Source organism: Homalodisca vitripennis, chromosome 4 (assembly GCF_021130785.1).
Source record: "Homalodisca vitripennis isolate AUS2020 chromosome 4, UT_GWSS_2.1, whole genome shotgun sequence".
NCBI classification, from domain to species: Eukaryota; Metazoa; Arthropoda; class Insecta; order Hemiptera; family Cicadellidae; genus Homalodisca; species Homalodisca vitripennis.
Window position 1 is genome coordinate 8,635,508 of NC_060210.1, and position 27,045 is coordinate 8,662,552.

Genomic DNA, 27,045 nt, shown 5'->3' on the forward strand with positions numbered 1-27,045 from the left:
CCACCACAATCTTTAACACCATGTAACCAACATACACAAGCCTCATTCATTATTGATTAGTCTACCTTATCGAAGAAGGCTTCATCGCAAGTCTCACATATCAAACAAAACCAGTATTATTATACAGCAGTCTGCTATATTTATCATAGAAAACCTAGATATATCTAGGTTCTAATGTATGTTTGGATAGGCGTTGTAAGTAGTATTTTTTTGTATTTTGTGGGAGAAGTTCTCATATCTTTACATAATCTATACTTCAGTGATCAATTAAAGGAGTCTACACAAAAATATGAGCAGCTGTGTCCAGACAAAGATATACAGGATTTATGCTTAAATTGTTAATGAATGTCTGTATTCAATTGTTATTGCCTCCATTAAGCAGAAGGAATTATTAATACTAGTATAGAAATGTATATTATAGTAGTTTGTCTGGTTTTAAGATGGTTAGTTTCAAGAATAGATTAATTCAGTTGGTTGATGGCGTATTTGTTTCTTTGCATGATGAAATGGTGGCATCTTCTAGGATGGTAGATACGGCGATGTCTTAAAATGTTCAATATGCAACTATTCTTTTCTTTAAAGGCAAAATATGGTACTTGCTCTTTAAATAGCAATGCTGAAATGGGTTTCCTCAGAATGTTCATATCCTTAGTTATACCTCTGTCCATACCTGTATATGTTATATGTTTGGATACGCCTCATTTCTGGAAGTCATAATAGAATAAAGATAAAACTACTATTATTGTACGGGAAGAATGAGCGTGCCTCTTTTACATTAAACACATTGATAGATAATACACATGAATATAGAGGATATAATCAGTCACTACTCACTTTTTGTACAATTATTTAAAAATCACAATATTGATGGCATTTATTATATCTCCATTATATTTCATTTTTACAGTACTACCGCTGTCTATTATTGTGGAAAGAAGAAGAAGAAGAACTAAAATATTCATTCATCCAAAACCTGCAAAAGAATAAACCTAACCCACAGCATCGGGCATTTTGTTGGCGTATTGCTATAGTGTGGTGGTGTGGTGAAGTTGAACGACTCCATTGTTGTTTCTTCGTAATTTTGGAGGTAAAACTTGTTGTTATATGTGTTTGTACTATGTTGATTAAAAGTTAAGTTATTATAAATTTAAGATTGTAATAATCATGGATAAACCTTCTTCAAAATTAACGAGAAGATCTACAATTCAAACTACTCTAAAGGAAGTCAGGTATACTGCCGGTTACCGGTAAAACCTTAGAATTCTTCTACTTAAAATGACTTCTGCCATATAATGTTAACTTGTTCATTCTTTGTTAACAGTGTATTTTGGTCTATTCAATATTTATCCATTCAACTTTGAAACGATTTGAATTGATAAAAATTATATTCTTAGATATCTCATCTAATTGAGGCATTTGAAAGGACATGATAACTTTGAACTAAAGGAATTAAACTAAAGTTTTAGTACTTGACCAGTATTCCTTCTGTCAAAGTATGGCTGATAAATGAGTAATAGCAACAGATAAAAATTAAATTGAAACTGCTTTTGTAGCCTATTTAGAATAATTAAAGGTTTGCTCTGAGTAGCCTAATGGTAGGGTTGGTCCTTTGTACCATAAGAAGCTCAAACTTTTTTACATTTGTTTTATAAATTTGACGTAAATTACGTTTTTATAACATTTAGTGTGTGAAATTTAATACTTAGGTTGCAGTTTAATAAGTGTCTGCAAGTCGATTGATGAATTACGATTAGAACAGTTTAAGTACTGTCAGACACCTGTTAAGTAATTGTAAATACTTTGCTGTTTAAACAAAGTTGTATTATTTTATATAATCTAAAATTTCGGAAATTATAAGATTAAAGGTTGACCTGGCAAATCACGATTTGGATGTTAGGTATCAACGTATTCTGTTCATCCTCCTGAAAAAAAATATATATGGTTTTAAGGGGTGCAAATGACAAATAACATGATTTTAGAGGGTATATACATAAATAGTAAAGTTCTTAATATTAATGTTCTGTTTGTATGCTGTGTTTGGATATTTTTAAATATTATCTGCGGATGGGACTGATAGCGTATCTGTTATCTGAGCACTCTGGGGCAGAAGTCAGAGATAACGTTTACTGTAGGTTGGATCGAGTGAGTGCATGACAATCATCAGGGATGCTACAGGTCAGGGAAATCAGGGAAGTCAGGGAAAAAAAAACAGGACTGGAAATCAGGGAAAAGTCAGGGAATCCGGTCTCAAGTCAGGGAAAAGTCAGGGAATTTCGACGTTGGTCAGGGGAAAATATAAAATCCCTTTACACAAATAAACTTACTGCTGCCGCGCCGAGTCCAAGCCTGCAGACGACGTGGCGCATGAAGCAGGCTTTTTTGCTTTTTTATATTTGCCACCCTGTTAGCCTCAACACCGCTTTTTTCCACCCATTAATTGCCAAAAACCCTGGGTATTGCGTCGAAAAAAGTCAGGGAAAAATGAAAAATTTGGTCTGGAAATCAGGGAAAAGTCAGGGAATTTCATTATTGGACTCCTGTAGCAACCCTGATCATGGATCAACCATCCACTACAGGTAGTTCGACCAATCGTAGTGAATTGGTGTGTCGGAAAGTTTTGTCGGACACGTTGAGTTTACGTTTCGACCGAAACGAGATTTAGTTTCTGTACATTCTGTGGAACACACCAATGTTAAGTGTTCTCTAAATGTCCATTTATTTACGTATTCATATTGGGGGTATTCATGATTTATTAAGTTTTTTACGCTGTACATAATTGCCTTTCCATTACAATTCAAGGTACTTTGGGATTATACCGACCACACCAGTATGAAGAACACAAAAATAGAAATTTATAGAAACAAACATGATAAAACGAAAAAACAACTCTTCAATTACAAAATTACAAACTTACAAGCATTTCCAGGTATTGTGATCGGTATTGTTGTCGCTGTTATCTTATCTTTCTCGAGAATCCTGATTACGGCAGGCCGCGCGGCATCACGTGATTTGCACGGTACATAATTACCTTTCCATTACAATTCAATTTATATTTCTGATTAGCCCCTCTAGAATTTGATATTTTACTGATAGGTACTATCTCGAGGGATGTTTTTCTTTCGTCGACATCAGCGCGGGGGCAGCACCGAAGGTGCTGTTGAAGCCCGCGCTGATGGCCGGAGGCACTCGCATTTTGGGTGGCGGAATGTGATCAAGAATAAAAACAAGTTTTGAGTGTTTTTTAAATAAAGAGTTTAGTTTGGTAAATGTTTGTTTTTGTTGAATTTTTGTGTTTGGAGAAATGTAGAGGTAAAACACGGAAGTACAACAAAGCGATGCACCAGCTGAACGGGCGGCGAGACTCTGCAATCACGTTATCTACTAGACGCTCGACTTTGACCTCTGTCTGAGGATGGGGAGGGGTTTGCGATAAGACAATTCCTGTTTTATATTGACGAAATATTGTTCTACGCTAATCTAGTAATCAGTAGAAACGAAATGTGAAATAACGATTCATGTCTGGGTGTGGTCGGTATAATCCCAAAGTACCCAATTCAATATATATTTCTGATCAGCCCCTCTAGAATTTGATATTTTACTGATAGGTACTATCTTGAGGGATGTTTTTCTTTCATTGACATCACGCGGGCAGCCGAGGCCTGTGCTGATGGCCGGAGGCACTCTTCTCAACTCGATAACAACAAATTAATTTGTAGCTCGTTAATTAATTAAGAAAAACATCGTTCATTTAGATAAAAATTCTGCTCATTTCAGTATTATTTTTCATTTACGTTTGCAAAGATGGTGCCGCATCCGATGACATCATCACGAGGTTGAATCATGGCCACTAAAGGTCACGCGATGCCCGATGTGGATGTAGGACATGGAAATATTGCTCCGCACTTGAAAAGTTGTTCCATTTTTGATGTTCTAGAACTTCGTTATTTCTCATTTCCGCCCCTTCAAACCTTATATTGTTTTGCTCTGTAGGACGATTCCATAACGCGAAACTTGTATTTTGCCGCTCCGGCCGTTAATGTGACAATTACCAAAATTTCTTTGACATAAGTATATATACCCTTCACTGTGAGGTTATCTATGTCTATCTACTAGGTGTTCTATGAGGTTAAAGACCGACCCCGCAAATCACCAATTTGACGGTATTAACTTATTCTGCTCATCCTTCTGAATAAAAATATAGCCTATGTGGTTTTAGGGGGTACAAATGACATATTGTTTTAGGAGTGGCCTATATTCATAAATAGTTTACACATTCGTTGTGGGTGACGACAAATTATTGTCATGCAATCTTGGCGCACCATCCGGATAACAATATCAGACATCTGCTTGTTTGGCTGCCATTGCCTCAGTGTGAACCTAGCAGTTGCCATGGAATGTCGTGCCGTTTGCGTGTGTTGTGTCTGTTTCATGGTGTAAGGTAACTTTGTATGTGTGTTTATTATTGTATTTAGGCAATATGGAGGACAACAATGAACTAGTGGAAGACTATGAGTGAACAGGACAATGCCAATTCAAGTTCAGAGAGTTCTGTGAAAGTGAGTTCAGTCCATGTTTATGAACTGTTTTCAACTTTTTCACTATTTGTGCAATTGACAATGTCTTCCGCGAGTGATAGTGCCATTCGGGAGTAATAGACCCAGTGTCCTGCTGTACTGACAAAGCGGGGATCGGCACCAGGTGCGGCTGAAAACAATTGTTATCACATTATTATGACACACCAAATCTGGCAGTGAGGTTACCTAGACAACCATGCACAACCTTTTGAGCTGCTCTGACTTCATTTTGGGTAAGTTAATCCATTGCGGATCACTCACGAGCTGGCCTCGTCACGCAGCGGCCAGGCCTAACGGCACGATGACAAGCTCAGGTCGCAAAAGCGGTCTGCTTTTAAGTTTCCCTCCAAATAGTTCTATTACTGTCTGATAGATCGGACGATCGTCTTCACTTGTCCACTAAGAGTGTTTAACAACGGTCTACGTTTAGAGTTTTCAAAAGTTTTATAAATATCCTACAGGTCGCAGTTGTATGTCGAAGTTGAAAAATCATTCATTTGAGTTTACTCTGCTTTTTAGCACTTCTGATTGGGTGTTCTACTGAGTTGTTATTATAATACTTTTGAGGTTAGTGACACAGAACTAAACAGCGCAGACGTACGTACATGTTGGCATGTTTAGCCTAGACAATGGCCCGGATGTTGTTATCGCTTCGCCTGAGCCGCTTTATTTAGACTATGATTCAGACATCATCCCTTGCCACACTGTAACCTTGCTCGCGTGTTATCATTCCTACACCACGGATATCCCAACAGGCCCATGTTCCATCTGAACGAATACCTTCACAGCTGAATTTTCTAGTATACAATAGCGAGCAATACGATTTGGCGCACCATTGCTGTTCGTGGGGGCAGCTGACCGTAAATTAATTCGTGCCCGCTGGTGCCCGCGTGCTAAAACAATACGATTCGCAATGGGTTAAAAAAATACATTTTTGATGAGTTGACAGTAGTCACGTGACAAACAGGAAAGTTTACGATTGGCCGGGCGGATCACGTGACCTATAGGACGGCTTCTATTGACCACCAGATGTAAACAAACAAACCCACAAGGACAAGGAATAATTAGTGAAGTTATTGACATGATGTGCGATGGTTCTTGTCACATGCTATAAAGACCCTAGAGCTTGCCTATTCAAAACTCAGATCACGCGATGCTTGCCCGCTGCGCAGCGCTTTACGCTGCTTGCTCTTTTGGAAAAAAATTAACTCGAGCTTGCAAAGTCCAAGCCCAGATCACGCCATGACTGCTTACACACACAAAACTCAGACAGAACTAACGCAGGTTTCATTACAGGCAAAGATAAGCGGCGCGCGTTTTTCTCTGATAAGATAAGACGAGTTTATACTAGAAGTAGTACCTGGACTACTGCCCTACGAATTAATAACACCAAAAAAACGAATAAATGCACTGTCAGTCAGGTTTTTTTTTAATTTTATATTTTCAAATTTTTTTGGGGGGGGGAGTAAACGGCTACGGCGATAATCGGGACTATTTTTTTTTTTTTTTCGGAGAAATTACGTTAACCTGTGTTAGTATGCAAAAAATTACGGCGATCGGAGCGGTAGTCGCTGATCTTAAGATTTACCCAAATTTTTTCAGCAACGAATGCGTTAAGCTTTTTATATTTTAATGTTCTGTTTGTGTGCTATGTGTCTCGGTATCTGTGTTTTTCAATGTAATCTGCGGTTGGGACTGTTGGCGTATCTGTTATCTGAGCACTCTGGAGCTGTGGTCCAGTGCTTCACAAGATATTGAGTACTGTAGTTTGGATCGAGTGAGTGCTTGTTAATTATGGATCAACCATCCACTAGTTCGACGAATCATAGTGAATTGTGTGTGTCGGTGGGGTAGGGTACAATAAGCGGACCCAGTTTTTTATATTGAAATTGGCAAACAATATTACTTAATCATAACCATCGATATAATCAATTGTTACTAATTAATAATTTACGTAAATAATCTACATCAACAACTGTAAACATTTTCAAATAATACTACATGAAAAACTACATGACATTACTTTGAAAGATGATACCTGTTTTTCATGGCTTCATGTAGGACTTGTACCGAAAAACCCATTATGTGAAACTTGTGGGAAAGAAACAAATGTAACTGTGAGAGGAGCAAATATGGAGCAGTGTGAAACTGGCCATAGATTCCATCCATAAAAAGAACTAATCCTCTGACATGAATCCTAACCTGGTTCATGAAATATTTCTTGACCTAGTTCCTTAACTACAACTAACCTAGTTCCTGAACCAGTTCAATTAATAAAACTAAATAAATTTTATAATTTAAAAACTAAAAGAACAAATACAACAAAATCTATAGATTCTACTTAATACTTTAACACTTTGAATACATGGTCTACTGTATTATATTACTACCCTCATTCTTAGGCCTCTCCTATTTTTGGAGATTTTACATAACAAACACTGAAAAACCAAATCTATGGATAGCCGTACCTCAAAGACGTACAAGCCAATTCCGATAAAACTTTCTATACACATTCACTACATTGTTAGCATCATTGGTTTTTGTCAGCACATCGCCTGTGAAATTAGAGTGACTCCGAAAATAGGCGCAGCCTAAGAATGAGGCTTATATTTTAGTATAGTAGACTATGTATTAAATGTGTATATAGAAAGTTTGATCAAAATCGGCTCATACGTTTTTAGGTACGGCCATCCATAGATTGGTTTTTGTCAGCACATAGCCTGTGAAATTGGTGTGGCTCCGAAAATAGGCGCGGCCTGAGAATGAGGCTTATATTTTAGTATAGTAGACCATGTAGTGAATGTGTATAGAACGTTTTATCGAAATCGGCTTGTACATTTGTGAGGTACTGGACCATTTATAGGGTTTCTCAGAACTTGCCTTGTTAATTGAGTATAGTCTCGAAAATGGCCGCTATAAATGGAGATTATTATCATAAAAGTAGTGTTTTTTCATTTAAAATCTGTATTTGTAGTATTTATCTTCACATTATTAATTAAATATATATTTTATTGGGGTAGGATCGGCTAAGAAATGCATTGGGTTACGATAGGCTGAGAAATACATTGGGGTAGGATAGGCTGAGAAATGCATTGGGCTAGGATAGGCTGATGAGTTAGAATAGGCTGAGAAAATATGAATTTCTCAAATGTCCATCATGTTTGTTTTGGCTGGTTGTGGCATTTAAGTTTGGGTACTCAGTGACGCAATTCCGCATTAACATTGTATTTTGTGAAGGTATTTCATAGATCACAAAACAATTAACAATGGAAATGAGGGCTGTATTGTAATATAGTATACCATGTATGAATGTAGATAGAACGTTTTATTAAAATCAGCTTGTATGCTTTTAAGGTATGGCCATTCATAGATTTGATTTTTTTTTAGCCAATAGCCTGTAATATCAGTGTGGCTCCAAAAATAGGTGCGGCCTAAAATTAGGGGTGTATGGTAATACAGTAGACTGTGTCTCAAATGTGTATATAAAGTTTTGTCAAAATCGGCTTGTACGTTTTTGAGGTACGGGACCATCTATAGAGTTTTTCAGAACTTGCCTTGTTAAATGAGTATAATCCTGAAAATGGCTGCTATAAATGGTGATTATTATCATAAAAGTAGGGTTTGTTCATTTAAAATCTTTATTTGTAGTATTTAACCTCACCTTATTAAACTCTGTACCATATTTGGTATGGTTTAAGTTGATGAACTAGTTTAGGATTCAGTTAGGAACTAGATCCAGGTACTCTGTCTTTTTATGGATGGAATCTATGGCCAGTTTCACGTTGGCACATGTTAGTATACGAAAGTTTTAGCAACTCACTACAATATAACATTGATTGATAAAATTATAAATGGATTAATTCAAATTTCATTACACAACTATATTATTGTGTACTACGAAGTCATTATCTACTATTTGTTATTAGGCTATACATATTAAGTATGTATTTTAAATATTAAAAGTAAAATATAACTTTTACAAGTGCTCAATCCATCTGAGTTTGAATTTGTGTATTATCTTGAGGGTTGTTTTTCTCATTTCGTCACCCCGCACTTCTGGGAAAAAAAGAAAAACATCTCTCGAAATAGTACCAAACTTTAAGCTCGGCTCAAGTAAATGCTCATTAATGTTGACATTTAATTTTTTACATTTATAATAGTCAGTATGTGTAGTCTGTAACAAGTACTAGATAAGGGACAGCGTGAACGCCTTCCTGCTGACATCGCTTCCTTTTGGTAGGCAGAAAACAGGAACCGAGCGTCATAATGACATGCAATTTTCACAGTAAATCAAATAAAGTAGGTTATTGCTAATAATGTAGTTTTTGTCCTCGGTAACAACAACTGTTACTAGTAGTGCCAAGGTTAAACATAACTTTTACAAGTGCTCAACCGTTCTGAATTTGTGTACTATCTACAGGGACGATTTTCTCATTTCGCCGGCACCGAAACCTGCACTAATGGTCAGGGACACTTCTGATTGGTATTTCCCCATTTCAGATCACGGTCGATATTGTCTAATTTTTACGGTCGATATTGTCTAATTTTTCTGACTTAAGATCATGTAAGATTTAGGATGTTATCTAAGATCACGTAAGCACATTTAAAAGTTATGTTTAACTTTGGTACTGAGGCAGCATGCAATATGTCAAGTCCATTATGTACATTATGCATTATATGTCACATGTTAATATTTCATATCATTGTACTCAGTTTGTTTAAAAATATATTTATTCTGTGCTTTTATCGTTTGCCATCATGTACACTCATAAGGCTAATATACAATATTCTACCCTAAACCTTCTTCTTCTTCTTCTATGGGGCAGTCTACTGCCATGCACTTAAGCCTCAAGGGCCTTTTGCGCACCCCAGAAGCGTACCATGAGGATTACCAGTCCTCAGGTGACCATGTCCTGTCAACAGTCCTATAATCCAAGAAGAAATTTATCTATTTAGTGAGAGAAGGTTGTAGTACTATTTTTCTCATTCTCATGCCCAGATTCAACCTCCACCTTCTCTTGTGTTCAGCGTAAACCCATTTCAAGACAGCCCCAAATGATTCACACCTTGGAATACCGCAGAATGGTTGAGGCCCTGTCATAATTAACGCTGAGCCCCGGTTGGCCAGGGCATCAGCTCTTTCATTCCTAGAGAATTTGTGGCATCTGATCAGAGATCATATGCAGAGCATCCTCCTGAATCAGGATGCTAATTCTACAGTGTCCACTGCTGCAGCCCGACCAGAGTCCCACTTGCTAAAGACAGTAGGCACTCCTCCTAGCCATACCCTGAATAACAATGTCCAGGGGGGGAAGGTTGAGATAACAGTCTAGAGCTGCACCCAGCGCACTAGGAAAAGCCCCAGTGATAGCAAGGCAAATCCTTTGGTTGCCTGTCAGACAAGCTACCATCATTTTGGCCTCCATTATTGGCCATCAGACAACAGCTCAGTTAAATCCCATAGATTGACATGCTCTATCATTAAACTCAATATTGTTTATATAGAAATTAAGCTTAATGAAAAATTCCAAGTCTATCTATAGATCAGTTTGTTCTCTGGATACTTTTCAGACAAGCAAAAATTCAATTTTTCCAACCTCTCTATTAATGAAAGTTTATCTAATGAAAGTTTCATATGTTTAGAGTTAACATTCACAAACCTTTCCGCCATCTGAACGTTTTGCTGTCAGTGTTAACCATAGCTTGTTAATTTAAAAACATTCTAAATATAGTAATAATTTTTTATGAGTAGAGTTTGACAAAAACATCAGATGCTGTAACATAAACAAATGTACCAGTGTAACACTACCATTTTTTTACTAGGCTACCAATGAGTTCTTAATTATACGAGGGGTATTAGAAAAATAAGGTTCCCATGATTTTTTAAAATGGACAGCTCTATATTTCTACTTAGTGTTATACATCAATTTAAAACTTAAAAGTTAAGCTATTTTTCCACATAATCATCGTTTCTGTCCAAACACTTTTGTAGACGATGCTCCAAATTTTCTATTCCCATGTTGTAGAATTCTGCCACCAATCCTTTGAGGAATTGAGTAACCTCTTCCTTGACTTCATCATCGGTACTGAAGCGTTGGCCACCCAAGTGTTTCTTTAATTTTGGGAATAAGTAATAATCACTTAGGGCTAGGTCTGCGCTGTAGGGGGATGGGGCACAATAGTCTAGCCAAAATTAGTCAGCAGTTCTTGAGTTTGACGTGAGACGTGAGGTCGAGCTCCTTGAAGTCATGGAGAAGCCTCACACCACTGGACAATCTTCCTCTTCGGCGGTTCTGGATCGCGCGTCTCAGTTCGAAATCTCAGGAATAAGCAAAGCAAATTCGTGAATGGTGATACTCCGATCTTCAAGCAATATTGTCTCAACTTTTTCAACAATTCCATCTGAAACTAAAGGCCGTCCACTTCGGTTTTCATCGTGAATTTCCATGCGGCTTTCACTGAATTCTCTACACCATTTCCGAACGTTTTGAACAGATATGCAGTTTTTCCCATAAACTTCGATTAACTGACTATGAATTTCAATAGGTGAAATCTGTTTTGCATTTAAAAAACGTGTCACAGCACGAAATTTGCATCTGGCGGTAACAACGATAAAAAGCTCCATCTTCGAAGGCAGCTAGGCCGGCACTGTTGGACGTAGGGAGGCGCGAGTAGTATGGATAGAGGGACAGCTGATGAGTAAGACAATGTTGCCAGATTTCTCCTAACGTATCGCATTCTGTCTCGGCGGCATAGGGAACCTTATTTTTAGACGAACACTGTTGTAGACGATGCTCCAAATTTTCTATTCCCATGTTGTTGTAGAATTCTGCCACCAATCCTTGAGGAATTGAGTAACCTCTTCCTTGACTTCATCATCGGTACTGAAGCATTGGCCACCCAAGAGTTTCTTTAATTTTGGGAATAAGTAATAATCACTTTAGGGCTAGGTCTGCGCTGTAGGGGGATGGGGCACAATAGTCTAGCCAAAATTAGTCAGCAGTTCTTGAGTTTGACGTGAGACGTGAGGTCGAGCTCCGTGAAGTCATGGAGAAGCCTCACACCACTGGACAATCTTCCTTCTTCGGCGGTTCTGGATCGCGCGTCTCAGTTCGAAATCTCAGGAATAAGCAAAGCAAATTCGTGAATGGTGATACTCCGATCTTCAAGCAATATTGTCTCAACTTTTTCAACAATTCCATCTGAAACTAAAGGCCGTCCACTTCGGTTTTCATCGTGAATTTCCATGCGGCTTTCACTGAATTCTCTACACCATTTCCGAACGTTTTGAACAGATATGCAGTTTTTTCCCATAAACTTCGATTAACTGACTATGAATTTCAATAGGTGAAATCTGTTTTGCATTTAAAAAAACGTGTCACAGCACGAAATTTGCATCTGGCGGTAACAACGATAAGAAGCTCCATCTTCGAAGGCAGCTAGGCCGGCACTGTTGGACGTAGGGAGGCGCGAGTAGTATGGATAGAGGGACAGCTGATGAGTAAGACAGTGTTGCCAGATTTCTCCTAACGTATCGCATTCTGTCTCGGCGGCATAGGGAACCTTATTTTTCTAATACACCTCATAGATTTACACATGATGGTCCAAACTAAAAATTTTTTCACAAAAATACACAACGGCTTATATTATACGTCATTATATTATGACATAATACATCTGGTTTTTTGCGCTGAAAATATTTTTATTAATTATGCTACCAATGATTTTCAATTCCTGAGGTTTTGCAGGTAGGCGGTCTGAACCTTAATATTATTCTCAAAAATACAAAACAGCTCCAAGATGACACATATACCACGTGAAAGTACACAAAACGGTCTGAACTTTTTAGTTTTTCACAAAAATACAAAACGGCTCCAGGATGACAGTTCTTACCGTCTACGTGCAAATATAAAATTTTTAACTCATTGGTAACCTAATAAAACATTTCTCAGCGCATAAAACCAGATGTATTAATATCTCATTCTGTAATTCTTTTACATGGTATATATGTCTTGCTGGAGCCATTATGTATTTTTGAGAAGTAAAGTTCGGACAGTGTACGAGCAAATCTGTAAGTCTAATCTATTATGATTTTCAAATCTGCCGCCAAGAATAGCCAGCCATGATGTTGTTACTTTTATGCTTTATTTTTGTTGCAGCCGGTGACAGTGTAATTATAAAAGTTTAATTTATGTTTAGTTATATTGATTGCTAGTACCTCTGTAATTGTATATTGATTAAAAGTACCATGACAAGGCTAAACATATGATAAGCTAATTTTAAACAATAGAACATCTTTTATGGTTTGAAGAATTAAATCTAATCAATGGGTAATATTTTTTTTTATTTTAAGGCCCATATTCAACAAATTGTTTTGCTTTTATTTACAGTAGTAGGAGGCAACGTCTTTTGAAAAACCCATCTAGAAATCAGATTACAAGTTTGACACCTCTATCAAGATTAGCAAGATTTAAGGTAAGAAACTATAGGATCATTTTTAAACTTACGATAAACAAGACACCAAAAGATGATTTTAAGTAAAGCTCTTTGATGTCCTAATATTATATATGTTTTTTAAATACAGTCCAATCTTAAAATCCGACAGATATGGGACCAGCACACTGTCGGATTACCAAAGAGTCCGGATTACCAAGGGTGCCATTTACACAATGCATAAATAACCTATAATCAATAAGAAACGTGAAAATAAGCAAACACTATACTGTAAGAACAAACTTTTTTATTGTACATACCTAATTATAGTAGAACGAACAAACTGTGCATACATAATACATAAGTGAAAACTCTTAAAATACCATCTTTAAAATAAAAAAAATAAAAAACAGTGTTTTGTTTCTTCTTACTTAAAGATTTTGAGATCACATTCTCCTGGAAATTTTTTAAATGAACAATCAATTTCAACACCACGCTCTTGACAGTAAGTTATAATGGTAGCAGCTACCGACACAGCCTCATTACAATTGACTTTAAAAGAACTAGCAGCCACCTCGATCTTGTCGCTGTCAGTCTTGCCGCTGTTTGGAGTAGTGGTCTCTTTAATAATCTCATCATCATTTAAGTCAGCATTTAGATCAGCCACTTCATTAGATCTTCTCGTGGTATGCCTTTATTTTCTTTCAACATTTTTATGTTAATAAATGAACAAGTCAAGTAAATTTCATCATAATCTGTTTCGTTTACAAGTAATAGGTGTGTAGGCCACACGTCTTTCCAAGACTTGATGATTAATTTCGTAACTTAGTTCTAAGCATAAGCAGAGTTGATGACAGCATCCTTGATATTAAATCTCTTTAACCCTCCCAGTGGCAACTACTTTTTCTCCAAGTGGCGGGACTTTTTCTCACATTTTGTATTGTATCAATATATACATATTTTTAGCTCATAAAAATTATATAATTATGACATGTTATATATCAAATTAAACTGCACAAAACACACAATGTATCAATGTTAAAATAGTTTACTTACCTTAGCTTAGTTGAAAAGTAGATGAGTTGAAAAACCAAAATATTTTTTTGAAAATTTTTATTTTTATTTTTGGCTTTAATTATGAAATTAAAAAATAACAAAATAAACTATTCATGATAGCAGTTTTGTTCTAAATTTAATTTCAATTTGAAAAACACACAGTTTGAATGAACTAAAAAAAAACACTAACACTAATTACATTAAAAACAACTATGCACACCAGTTTTTTTGACATTTTAGTCTGTATCTGAGGCATCTTCTTTCCTCCTCTTTCTTCCAGGCCTTAGAGGCCTCCAATAATGTTCCAAGTAAGGAAAGCACTCTCTGTGAACTCCACAATTGCAGGCTGGACACCAAAAGTGGCTTTTACCTCTTTTTTTGTGGGTCTACATAAAGCACATAGTCTTTTTTTCTTTTTTGTTCTTTTTTTTTTAAGCCTCAGCTTTAAGCTATGACGGCTTCATTGAACACTGGCTATTTTATGTTTATTCCTGATGGGCCCTCCCCGGGATTTGAACCCGTAATCTCTCAGTTAGAGAGCCGAGACTATATCCATTAGTCTACCGAGGAGGACAACACATAGTCTTTCTTTGCATCCAGCCGCGACTGGCCAAGGGCGTTTAAAATCGGCATACAGTAAACAAAACGTATAGCCAGTACAATAAAATACTATATGAAATTAAACATTGGAATCTGTTCTTTCTATCCATATCACTTCAGCGCGGATACGTCGCGGAATGTTTTTATAAACTGCTTAACAAAAAAGACTTACGTAAATAGACACTGCAGCGTCTTTGCCACTGGTAATAGAAAATAAATAGACGCTGCAGCGTCTTTCACCACTCGGAGGGTTAAAATGTCTGAAATATCGTCTATTGTGTTGCTCACAATGTCCATCAACAAACGTTTCTTGTAGTGCATTTTCATGGTTTTTATGACATTTTGGTCAAGTGCCTGGATCAATGATGTTGTGTTTTTTGGTAAAAACATTATCTCAGTGCTTTCATCTTTGGTTTTAACTGTCATTTCAGTTTCATTAGGGTAGCCGGGAGCATTGTCCAACAATAGCAATAATGGCAATTTATTTTTTGTTAAAAACTGTGTAACAGAAGGAATAAAATTCTGTTCATACCATTTTTTAAAAACCTTCATCAAGACCAAAACCAAGATCATTTTTGAAGTTTGTAAACAATTGGTAATGTTTCCTTTTTAACATTTTTAACTGCTACCAACAGTTTTAACTTATGTGCGCCAGAAGCGTTTGTGTACAGCATTTAAAGTTAAACGTTCTTTTTTTAACTTTCTGCTAGGAGCACTTTTTACTTCATGAGTGACATACGTTTTTGTTGGCAACTAATGCCAGTTCAACCCCGCTTCATCAGCGTTGTACAGTTGATCTGGAGTCAAGTTCTCAGCTTCAATTTTATTTTTAACTTTTAATTTAAACGCCTCAATTTGTGACGCATCATCTGACAGTTTTTCACTAGACATTTCAAGAAACCTAATTCCATAACTGGATTTAAAATTATCAAGTCAGCCATCGCTGGCATGAAAGTCATCTTTATTTATGATTTTATTACAAAAAAATTTAGCTTCTCTTTCCAAAATATCACCTGATATTGGAACATTTCGTTCTCTCTGTTGTTGAAACCATGTGTATAGAGCCTCTTCAATCTTGGAGAATTCACCACCCTTTAAAGTTTTCCTGTCTCCAGGCATACTTACTACAGACTTCAAAAACTGCTCACTGTTACTTTTATGTTTCGCAATGTCATAGACAGTTGCCCGCCCTATTCTGTACACAGCACTTAACGCGGTCGGCGACTCCCCTCGTTCATAACGTTGAATAATGGACCACTTCTCTTCAAGTTTCAGTGTTGTGTGTTTACGGATGCCATCACTTGTACAGTACTGTACAACACATTAGATTGCGCACGTACATTTATCATAACAAAGGATGACGGACTGGACTGACAGCTCATGCACGGCTGAGAGGCAGTGGGGGAATGTTCAGTTTTGGTGGATTGGGGGGGTTCACATTGTAACATGAAATACAAACAGCTGTACACTTGTACAGTTCTACAGTGGCCTGAGCGGCCAGTGCTGACTGCCGATAGCCTTTTTCGAGCGTGTTGTATTGACAAATGTGGGATTATCAAGATTGGACTGTACTCAATTCAATAATTTGTTTAATTACCAGTGTGATTGAATAACTCACAAATAAATCCAGAACCTAGAGGACTTTTCAAGCTGTAAGCAGTAAAATCCAGACTTAATTTGACATCTCCTTGAAACAAGAATTTATTAATCTCTAAACATTGTATTTATACGCGACGTGAATCGTCACCCATCAATGCTGAACTGCAGCGCCGTGTTAGTATTTATTTGTTATCATTGTTTATTCTGTATTGGATATATGTATTTTTCATATATCACAGAAAGGAAAGTTATTTAACCCTCCAAGCGCTACTATCGCACTGTGTGATATGTTCGAACCACTTTAAAGTGCTACTATCGCACTGTGCGATGTGTTCGTTTTTGTTAAATTACTGTAAAATGGTTTATTTAATTATTCCGTAATTTTCATAGTACAACGTAGGAGAGATTTCTCTATGCACTGGCTCTATTTTGTAAGCCTTTGAGTAGAATGAAAAATAAGTCAGCTGATTTTGTCAGCTGTTGCCGCACTCACCAATCAGCTGGAGATGGTGCCCACAACCTGGTGCGACTGACTGGTATGAAACTTTGTGTGCGTTGTATGTTCTACTTCTAAAAAAAAAAACACGTCAGTACTGGTGCCCTAGATGTGATTGTGGCGTTCATCCTGGTTGCTACAGTGTCTTAGAACACTTCAGGAGGCCTGTAAGGGGAGGCAAAAGAAAGAGGGTAGCGCAGCAATCAGAATCTGACTCTGACTAAGTTTCTTTAGTCAAATGTAATTATGTATATAAACAAAAGGACTATAATAAGATTTTTTTTACTATTCATAATTATTATAACAGACATTTAGATTTTGTGAGGTTATACGTACATCCAAACCAATATTGTTTGAAAAGTGTTTACTTTGAATGTGTCCATTGTGCAAATTTGTGTGTGGAACATTTTTTTAGTTTTTATATTTTGTGTTAAAGGCTTTGAAGTGACATTTTTATTGTTCACAATGAGATTTGAAACAAGTTGTATATTTTGAAATATTTATAACCAAGTTTTAAAACGCATTTACAACCTCACCATCTAAAAAAAAACAAAAAGAAAAAAAGATCTACTACTCATCAAGATTTTTTTTAGTGAAAAGTGTTAAGTGTTTTGAATTATCTTTATTTCCTTAAGCATGTTTTTCTGAAAAGAATGATATATAACACATGATCTTTGAATGTATATTTGTATCTAAAAAGTGCCTTTTAAGAAACCATGCATTTTGCTTCAAAATAGCCAGCACTTTTAAAGTGATTTAATTAAAGTGGAGAGTCAATATACACAATGTGTCGTCAAAACTTCAAAAGACACTGAGATAAAAAGTACGGAACTTGAAATAGGTGATAGCGATAAATCGTCACCAAAAGTTCTCGCACACCGCTAGTGACAAAATGCTAGAGCATCACAGCTTTGTGGCATTTCTTGAAAATACAGCTGTTGACGTAATTCAACGGTCACCGTTGAACTCAGCGTTAGGGTTAAATACAGTATTACAGTTGTTTATTTGGTTTGAAAATAGACTAGAGAATCAGAAATTTTCGACCAGGAATACCAGAGAAAAAAACTGGGAATTTAAGAAGAGGTTTGAGTGGTCACCCTGGATAATATTTGAAATTGAAATTTGATAATAGTTTTTATCATGTAATTCTAAAGTTACATACTCAAAAACATTAAACTTGTAACTATCTTTTTTTTAAATTTGGTCTTAATCAGATAAACTTTTTTATATATGAACTTTCAAAATTAAAATTAAATTGCAAAGCACCAAAAACTAGTACCTATATTTGTTGTTATTGAAAATAAAGTAAAAGTAATCTTTTGTATAATATATGTTTTATATGTGTAAGCTAAATTTTAATCTAGTGTAGTCATGGTTTAAACTCAGGTGTATATACTTTTCGATCAGGGAGTAGTAGAACAGTTGGTAGGGTTGTGAATTCCCTTTGGAACAATATTTGTTGACATGCACAAATCTATGTTGAAGAAATATGTGCTCTGCCCTCATTCAACCTTATAATGTAGTGAATCATGAGTATTTATGGCAGTAGGCCGCCCCATAGAAGAAGAAGAATATAAATCTTATGTTGAAGAAAATGTTCGCTGCCCTCATTCAACCTTATAATGTTGTAAATCATGAGTAGGATAACTTAACATACTTTAATGACTTGCAAATATTTTATCATAAATATGAAAAATAAAATTTGAAATTTGGCTCCCTGCCCCGAAGTCTTGCCAATCTGTGCGTAGGCACAGAAAAGCACGTGCCTAACTATGGATCTGGGTGTTATCAGTCAATATGTTCTGACAATAAATGATTGTATATAGATTGTATGGATACAGAAATTTGATATGTAATAACCTAAATGCCGTCTTAGCATCATTCCACTCCACTCAGAAATATTGGCTTTTAGATTATGATATTGTTGAAGTGAGTACTTTTGTAAAGGATTAAAAAGCAAAAGCTTTTGTATTGATCTCTTCAAGCAAAGCCATAGTGTAATTTAATCCTGGAAGAAAATTAGTCTTTTTTTATTTCTTATTTTACTTATCATAAACCCATAATTTCATCTTTAGAATATAATTACAATGAAATTGAAGTAATTATTTTGGAAATATAAGATTTTAATGAAAATGATACCTAACAAATTATAGAAACTGATATAAAGAATAATAATGAAAATGTATAAATATTTATTACTTTTAATATTTAGAAGTCAGTGATCATTGTAATATATGAAATGTAAAAAATATTACAATAATATGTACAAAATTAATTGAAAATATAACACTTTATGTTAAAGAATTTAGTGTCCCATATTATTGGTTTAAAATATAAAAATAACCATTTATTAATTAGGAAACTTTCTTTTTCAAGATATATATTCACAGCCCGTTATAAGAAGTAGTCACTTCTGTTGCTCAGTCCCGCAACTGCCTTTCCATTTTTCTTGAAATATGTAGTGCGTTAACTTAGTAATGTGTTTTCTAAAGAATTAATTGTAAATATTGAATTCTTTTATATGCATAAGTTATTATATTGTTGATAATAAAAAAGTTTAATCATTATTTAATTATAATTTTGTATTTATTTTCAGAAATCAGTTGAGAAGCAAAAGGAAGAAAAGAAACCTAAAAAAGCTAATCGCAGAGTAACTTTTGCTTTAATGGAGACTGAAGCAGAAATCATGCTTAATGGTTCACATGAACCAGTGGAGGAGGAGGAGAAAATACTAAAACCAAGGAAAACAGTTATACAGGAAGAAAAAGAAAATTCAGTTGTACAGAATGGAAATGGTCTAGAACCTGAAGAGAACGTACAGCTTGAAGAACAAGAAATTGGTGAAGATAAGAAAAATCTTCACCAGAATGTTATAGAAACAAAAAAGGAAAACACACCCAAAAAGCAAGCAAATAAAAGAGTGGTTAAAGATGTGTCACCTCCAAAACGAGAATTAAGACCCAGAGAGTCTACTCCCTTAAAAAATAATGAATTGAAACGTAGGGGAACTCCTGTCAAAATACAGGAAGCATCTCTAAAAAAAAATCATGAATGTGACAAATCAGATAATCAAACCAATCTTGAGCCAGTAAATGGTGAAGATTTAGACCCCAGAGAAACAGAAGAAAAGGTCAATGATTCTGCCAAAGATATAAGCGTAATCACTATAGAAGATTCTGTTAAAGAAGAGTCTATTGTAACTATCAATGAAAGCATTGGCCAAACGGCTGTGGAAGAGCCAAAAGGTATTTTCTCAGCATTTCGCAGGAGTTTCAAAAGTAACTCGTCGATGGATGCAAAAGACAAATGTGAAGCTAGCTCTTCACAAAGCATTATCTGTCTTGATTCCCCGGCAGTTGTAGAAAAATACACACTGCTTGCGAATAGTGATATTAAAGGTCGAAAACCAATACATTCATTTTCTAGATTTCCTGGACGCAATGTTAGTTATGAGTCAGTGGAGTCACGTAAAAGAAGAGCAGATAACTCATTTGATGAAGTTGAAATAAAAAGATTTGCTGGTGAAACAGAGAGTGGATCAGAAAAATCTCCAGGTAAGTCAGTCTACTTGTAGTCCTTGTTATAAACAAAGCATATTGTAGTGTAGACTTTTTCAATGGCAAAACATCAAACAAATTCTATTTTTCCAACAATTTAATGTTTTTTTTTTGTATGTAGTAAAATGTTGTGTTTTTACAAAAAATTACATTTACATCTTAACATTTGTAGATATTTTCTGTATTTTTTTAAATATTTTAAGACCTTTCTGCAGTGATGTAGTCAAACTCATTCCTAAACAAAATTTCCAGAGGTTAAAATATAGGGCAAAAGTCCTGTTTCGTTGTGTTTTCTCGAAGTGCACGAGTAGATGCGGCAAACCAACAATATTGAATTGTGACTTTTTAATTTTGGTGTATACTTCTTACGCATTATTATTCAATAAACTATACATAAAATTAATCTGTGAAACATTCCGTTAATTTGATATAATGAATGTTGTACTTAAGTCTTATTTTTTATAGCAAAAGTTATATAAAAAAGAGAATGCAAAATTAACTAGCAACTAGTCATTCAACATTGGAGAAATATTTTTTAGCGATTAGTAACGAGTCGTCTAAGAGATTGAGGGTTAAACATACAAATTGCATCTGTACTTTTCTTTCCAATAAATTAGTACTGAAGAGTTAAATTCCTGATATTTTAGTCTTCAACGTCTTGACATCTCAAATATTATAACTTCATGAGACATCCCCAGAGCTTATGGTGTGGATAGTGTTTGTAGTTTCTCATTGTACTACGCTATGTTTTTGAGACCCAGTCATATAATACTTACAAGCCAATGCATTAAGAGGATTTGCTTTGTTTAGGTTTGATCACATCATTCTTTCATTGTCTGTTTGTCCATATGTCGATAGCAATAATACAAACACAGTAGAATGTCAATATTCCGGAGTAATTGCGACAAGACCCTTTCCTAATTATAGAGTTATCAGGATTTTTGAAAACATCTTGCAAAAGAGTTTGTAAATATAAAAATATTTGCTAAAATGGGTTTTATGGAGAAGTGGATAAATAAAAATATCATACTTTCATTTACTAGTAACATAAAACTTAATGTACTAAATAAAGCAATGAGAGAAGTCGAAGGTCGAATGTGACTGACAAGGAAGAAATAGCAGCTATCGTGCAAGTGTACGTAATGTAGGTGTTCCTTCTCCATCCTAACAACACAATTTGTGCATAACTATTTCTTGTTGTCATTTTCAATCAATTATTCACATTATGTGAATATTTTCCTACAATTAAATTTAATTATTGATGTTCTACTGTATATTCCAATAGAATATTGGGAGCACCTTTCAGACATACGATAGCAAGGTTTGTTGTGAGTCAGCTTTGTAAATCATTTAATATAATTATAACAGTACAGTAGGCTACATATACAGGGTGATTCATGAAGTTCTCCCCCCACTTCTACAGCACATTGTACTAGTAAAAATAATGAAAAAATGTTATATAAACATAGGTCCGAAAACGCTTCGTTAGCGAGTTACAGCTAGCGAAAGATTTCGCCTGAATTCCTGGGTAAAGAGTAAAATAAAGCCATACTGAACTTTTGGAAAGGTTAATTAAGTAAGAAATATCGTGGATTCTTATGTATTTTTACCTGATAAAGCTAATAAAATAGGTTTCAGAACTGTACCTGTAGTAGTTTTTGAGGGATTCAGGGTTAAATGCAAAAAATTGGGGCACGAAACAATGTTTTTTTTAAGTTTGATGTACAATAACTTTGTTAAATTGGTAATAAATACATAAAATCAACAAACATTAATTGTAGAGAATTTAATTCTGAGAAAATTGATATAATCAAAGTCTAAAATAAAACAGAAATAAGTACCAAAAAATCGATTTTATTCAGTATAATACATTACTAGCTGTAAAGAAATACCGTACGGTATTTAGTTAAAATAAAACAAAAACAAAATGTTTGTTCCTTAATGATGAGATAAATTGAGAAAACAAGATTAACTGTTAAATAAATTTGTTTGTAAATAAAAATATCATGTTTTATTACGTTGTATTTTTTTTTTTTTAATAAAAATTTACATTAAATGTTCGAAAATAAATGAAGCAAACATTTTCCCATTATTGTTTACTAATCATCGAAATGCAGTTTTTTGTTTTATTAATTTCTAAGTTGGTAACGCACGAATAACAGCTGATCAACAATGGTATTCTGTACTGTTACATTAGAACTGTGTATTAGTGGTGTTTTGCAAGCTACAGCAGGAGATCGGGTTCTGTGAATCGTGTTATTAAATGCAATTTTTCTGTGAGTTATAATTCAATTGTTTATTCAGCGAAAAAATGCCTTACTTATTTACATCAGAGGAATACGCTGATATGGTTTTTATTTTGGGTTACTGTAATGGTAATGCTAGAGCTGCTGTAGAAGAATATGAACTACGTTACCCTAATAGGAGGATTCCAGATACCAAAACAATTTCAGGAACTTTTCGTACTCTTCGGGAAACAGGATCACTACCAAGTACTAGAACCAATCATGAACGAGCTGTCCAACTCGATGATGATATTGTTATTAATGCTGTTCATCGCAGTCCAGGTGTAAGTACACGACGTATTTCTAGGCGGATAGGAGTTTCGCAGTCAACGGTGTGGAGGTCACTTAATCGAAACAAATTTTATCCGTTTCATAAACAAAAGGTTCAACATCTACAGCTAGGGGATGGTCCGCTTCGCTTGGAGTTTTGCAACTTTTTGAATATTAATAATCAACTCTACAAGCGTATTTTGTTTACGGATGAGGCACAATTCACTCGGGATGGTGTCAATAACTTGCACAATGAACACTCATGGGCAGAAGAAAATCCACATGAGGTAGTGGAACAGAACTTTCAACACCGATTTAGCGTCAATGTCTGGTGTGGCCTTTTGCACAATCGGCTGATTGGACCTTTCATATTACCTGGACGCCTAAATGCTGAGTTCTATTTGCATTTCCTTCAAGAAGAGTTGCCGCAGCTGTTAGAGAATGTTCCTTTACATCTCAGACAAAATTTGTACTTCCAGCATGACGGAGCACCTCCCCACTTTTCACATGCCGTTTCTGCTTACTTAAATCATCAATTTCCTGGACACTGGAATGGTCGTGGAGGGCCTCACCCTTGGCCACCAAGATCACCAGATCTATCTCCATTGGATTATTGCATCTGGGGATGGATGAAAGACATTGTATACAAGACAAAAGTGAATTCTCGTGATGAATTAATTGCCCGTATTATGGATTCGGCTGTGCAGATACAGGGAAGTCCTGAAAAATTAAGAAACGCAACAAAAGCAATACACAAACGTGCTGCAAAATGTATTGATAATGATGGCCTCATTTTCGAACATCTATTATAAAAAGGTGCGTACGGTTGGCCCAACTTGATTAATTTTGCTTAAAACTAGTAATGTATTATACTGAATAAAATCGATTTTTTGGTACTTATTTCTGTTTTATTTTAGACTTTGATTATATCAATTTTCTCAGAATTAAATTCTCTACAATTAATGTTTGTTGATTTTATGTATTTATTACCAATTTAACAAAGTTATTGTACATCAAACTTAAAAAAAACATTGTTTCGTGCCCCAATTTTTTGCATTTAACCCTGAATCCCTCAAAAACTACTACAGGTACAGTTCTGAAACCTATTTTATTAGCTTTATCAGGTAAAAATACATAAGAATCCACGATATTTCTTACTTAATTAACCTTTCCAAAAGTTCAGTATGGCTTTATTTTACTCTTTACCCAGGAATTCAGGCGAAATCTTTCGCTAGCTGTAACTCGCTAACGAAGCGTTTTCGGACCTATGTTATATAACATTTTTTCATTATTTTTACTAGTACAATGTGCTGTAGAAGTGGGGGGAGAACTTCATGAATCACCCTGTATAGTTAAGAACTCAACTAATGGTACCGGGTTTCCCTGATATCGAGAGTTATTATGACCCTCTCTATCAGTAGACTTAAACCAGAACACCTCACTCTTTGTACATATCACATTCACAATTCCATTTTTGTATGTCAAAAGTCTAAAACCAATAACACCATAGAATTTTAATACACTCTTTTAAACAAATTGGGTGCAACTAAAAAAAGACATTAAAATAATTTGTAAGTAATATCTCAAAATACGAGATCAGAATATCTTCAGTCCCTATATGACCATAACAAATTTGGATTAAAGTTTAGACTTACTGAATAATAATGATTATTTATTGTACATATCGCCAAGCTCATGTTGCTGTAACACCTATCCGTCGTCACAGGTCCTGGGCCAGGTGAAATGTATGAGATTGATCATCAAACTAGCAGAAACTACATGTTGAGTCCCACACAATAAATTCTTAAAAATCCTGATGGGTTTCTGTATAGATTGATTTTATTGTATGCAAGTTCTACACTTTAGCTTTTCCATTCACTTGTTGACACGGTGTGTATTAAATCCACAGGCTGGAACTTCTTTTCTCCCGGATTCGGCAGAGTGTGGTCTCCTGCCCAGAGGAACAAATCCTCCGTGCCGACCTCCACTCCGCTCATCAAGAAGATGGATCAGGACTCTATGGCAGTCAACTACAACGAGGAAACTAAGCTGTCTCTAAATGAGACTGGAGAATCTCTGAGTTTCCAAGAGGTTGGTGGAAGCACTCCAGAAAAGCCCCCTAGGAAGTTTTGTAATATTATGTAAGATACGATTTTATTATATTAGTCTAGATTTTAGAACAGTTTCTCTCCCCAATCAAGAATGAATACACTTGAAATTATTTATCTAAGTTCACAGAAATTATTCCAAAATGTTAATATCAATCATTAACATCTGTAACACATTCAGTGGCTGAGGGAGTCTCATCTCTTGTTGTTTTAAACTGGAATAGAATCGTTCTCTTATTGTTAGTCTGAACTATTTTGCAAATGGACTGAACAAATTAGTTACGGCAAAAATATGTAACTAAACTGTGTATTGTGAAGTAAGAGATTGGATGTGAGACGTTTTATGCAGACGTATCCTTTAATTGTGTTGATTTTTTTTATATGTTGGTTTTGTTTTAAATTGAATTTGCCGTGTAAATCCATAGAATGTTATTATTGTTCTAGTGTGTTCATAAGAGCCAACGTTTCTGTCCATTTTAATTTGTTGTATTTTTATAACTTTGTAAATGTAGTATAATTTGTTAGTTTATACCTTTTTTATAATCTTAAAATGAGATTTGTATTTGTTTTCCTTGTTTTTTCATTAGTACTTTTAGGCTGATAGCACTGTGTAATTTATGAAAAATTTGGCTTTACTTTTTACAGCACTTGCTTTATGAATAAATAATATCATTTCCTATTATAATTATGAAAAATTTACATTGAGATGTAATTATGTGTCCCATATGCATAAATTATTTAAATTTCTAAATAGTGTGATCACTATTATCCAAGTTATCCCTATGTATTTGTTATTTATTGAATATGTTTCATTAGCTATATTGATGAGGAATAGTTTGATACTGCTCAAGTAATGTTGTGTTGTTGTGGTGATAAAGTCTGAAGGTGTGCCAAAAATGTTCACCCGTGTACCTATTACATACAAATTAATGTTAGTAAATTTTGTGTTCATTTTATACAAATCAATTACATCAGATAGGCATATTATATCCTCTATTTAGTTCCTAGTGATAGATCTGTAATATGCTTGAAATATTATTTTTTATACCTAGACTTGATATTTATGTGTTTAAAATAAAAAGACATTGTTTGAATTGATTTACTTACCTCAATGTAACTGGATGGTCTAGCTTACCAGAAAAGGTTATCAACATACAGTTGTACTTGAGCTATCCTTACCATCCAAATCTACTTGTAATGATTTTTGTTTAGCACTAAAATATGAGGAATGCACATCTCATTACTCATATTAATAGATTTATTTTGTATATTATTCCCCACCAAAGTTTATGATTTCCTTAATATTTAGTTTTTGTACATGAAGTTTTTTATTACCTTGTTGAATTTTATTGTCAATATTATCACATAATTTGTAAATAAAATACAAAACCATACAAAACTGCTTGTTTTTACTCTCCATAATCTATAAAACATAAGTTTAGGTATAATTTATTGGGTTCCCAAACTGTTTTGTTGAAGGGTGAAACTGAAATTTTTATTAGGCAGGCATATATTTTATTCAAAGACATAATAGTTAGATATGTATACTAAGAATTGAAAGTTGTACAGTAGTAACTGATCAAATACATTAGGTTCAAAAGAAAACTACCAAACATTTATCAAATACATTCGTTTGTTAACTATTTTATAATTATCTATTAACAAAACGTTTTTATATTTTCTGTTGTCATTCATTGTCTTGCTTGTGTATTTATGCAAGTGATTTGTGCAGTTGTTTTTGACTTTTAGGTATTCATCAGAAACGTTCGCTCTATAATTGGATTTTACAAAAGAATTGTTTAGAAGTTAATTCACAGATACATTGGTACAAAAACTCAAAACATTCCACTAGCAAAGTTCTCTTATAATCATCACTCTTGCAATAGAAAAAGTATGTAAAAAAACATATCAATTTTTTTATTGACTATTAATGAAATATCAATCAATGCAATTTTTTTTTTTTTTTTTTTTTTTTTTTTTTTATCCTTGGGGCGGCCTACTGCCATGCACTTAAGCCTCAAGGGCCTTTTGCGCACCCCGAAAACACCATGAGGACTACCAGTCTAC

General features: G+C 34.8%; 1 protein-coding gene across 2 annotated transcripts; it reads left to right on the forward strand.

Annotated features, from left to right (window-relative positions):
* Nucleotides 1–982: 982 nt before the first annotated feature.
* On the forward strand, nt 983–26,377 carry LOC124358933. 2 transcript variants are annotated; one of them, XM_046811204.1, is made up of 4 exons: nt 983–1,087; nt 12,965–13,049; nt 19,355–20,312; nt 24,780–26,377. In XM_046811204.1, the coding sequence occupies exons 3-4, from the start codon at nt 19,424–19,426 to the stop codon at nt 25,013–25,015; spliced, it is 1,125 nt and encodes a 374-aa protein (XP_046667160.1). In that variant the 5' UTR covers nt 983–1,087; nt 12,965–13,049; nt 19,355–19,423; the 3' UTR covers nt 25,016–26,377. The 2 variants fall into 2 exon arrangements, with proteins under 2 accessions (XP_046667160.1, XP_046667159.1); XM_046811203.1 differs by lacking the exon at nt 983–1,087 and adding an exon at nt 1,094–1,229.
* The last annotated feature ends 668 nt before the right edge of the window (nt 26,378–27,045 follow it).

What these genes read in the sequence shown, in the direction of transcription:
- LOC124358933 (XM_046811203.1), top strand. Translation starts at nt 1,165, where the DNA reads ATGGATAAACCTTCTTCAAAATTAACGAGAAGATCTACAATTCAAACT. An exon ending in ACTACTCTAAAGGAAGTCAG is followed by an intron (nt 1,230 to 12,964) that starts GTATACTGCCGG and finishes TTTTATTTACAG; the next exon opens with TAGTAGGAGGCAACGTCTTT. An exon ending in CAAGATTAGCAAGATTTAAG is followed by an intron (nt 13,050 to 19,354) that starts GTAAGAAACTAT and finishes ATTTATTTTCAG; the next exon opens with AAATCAGTTGAGAAGCAAAA.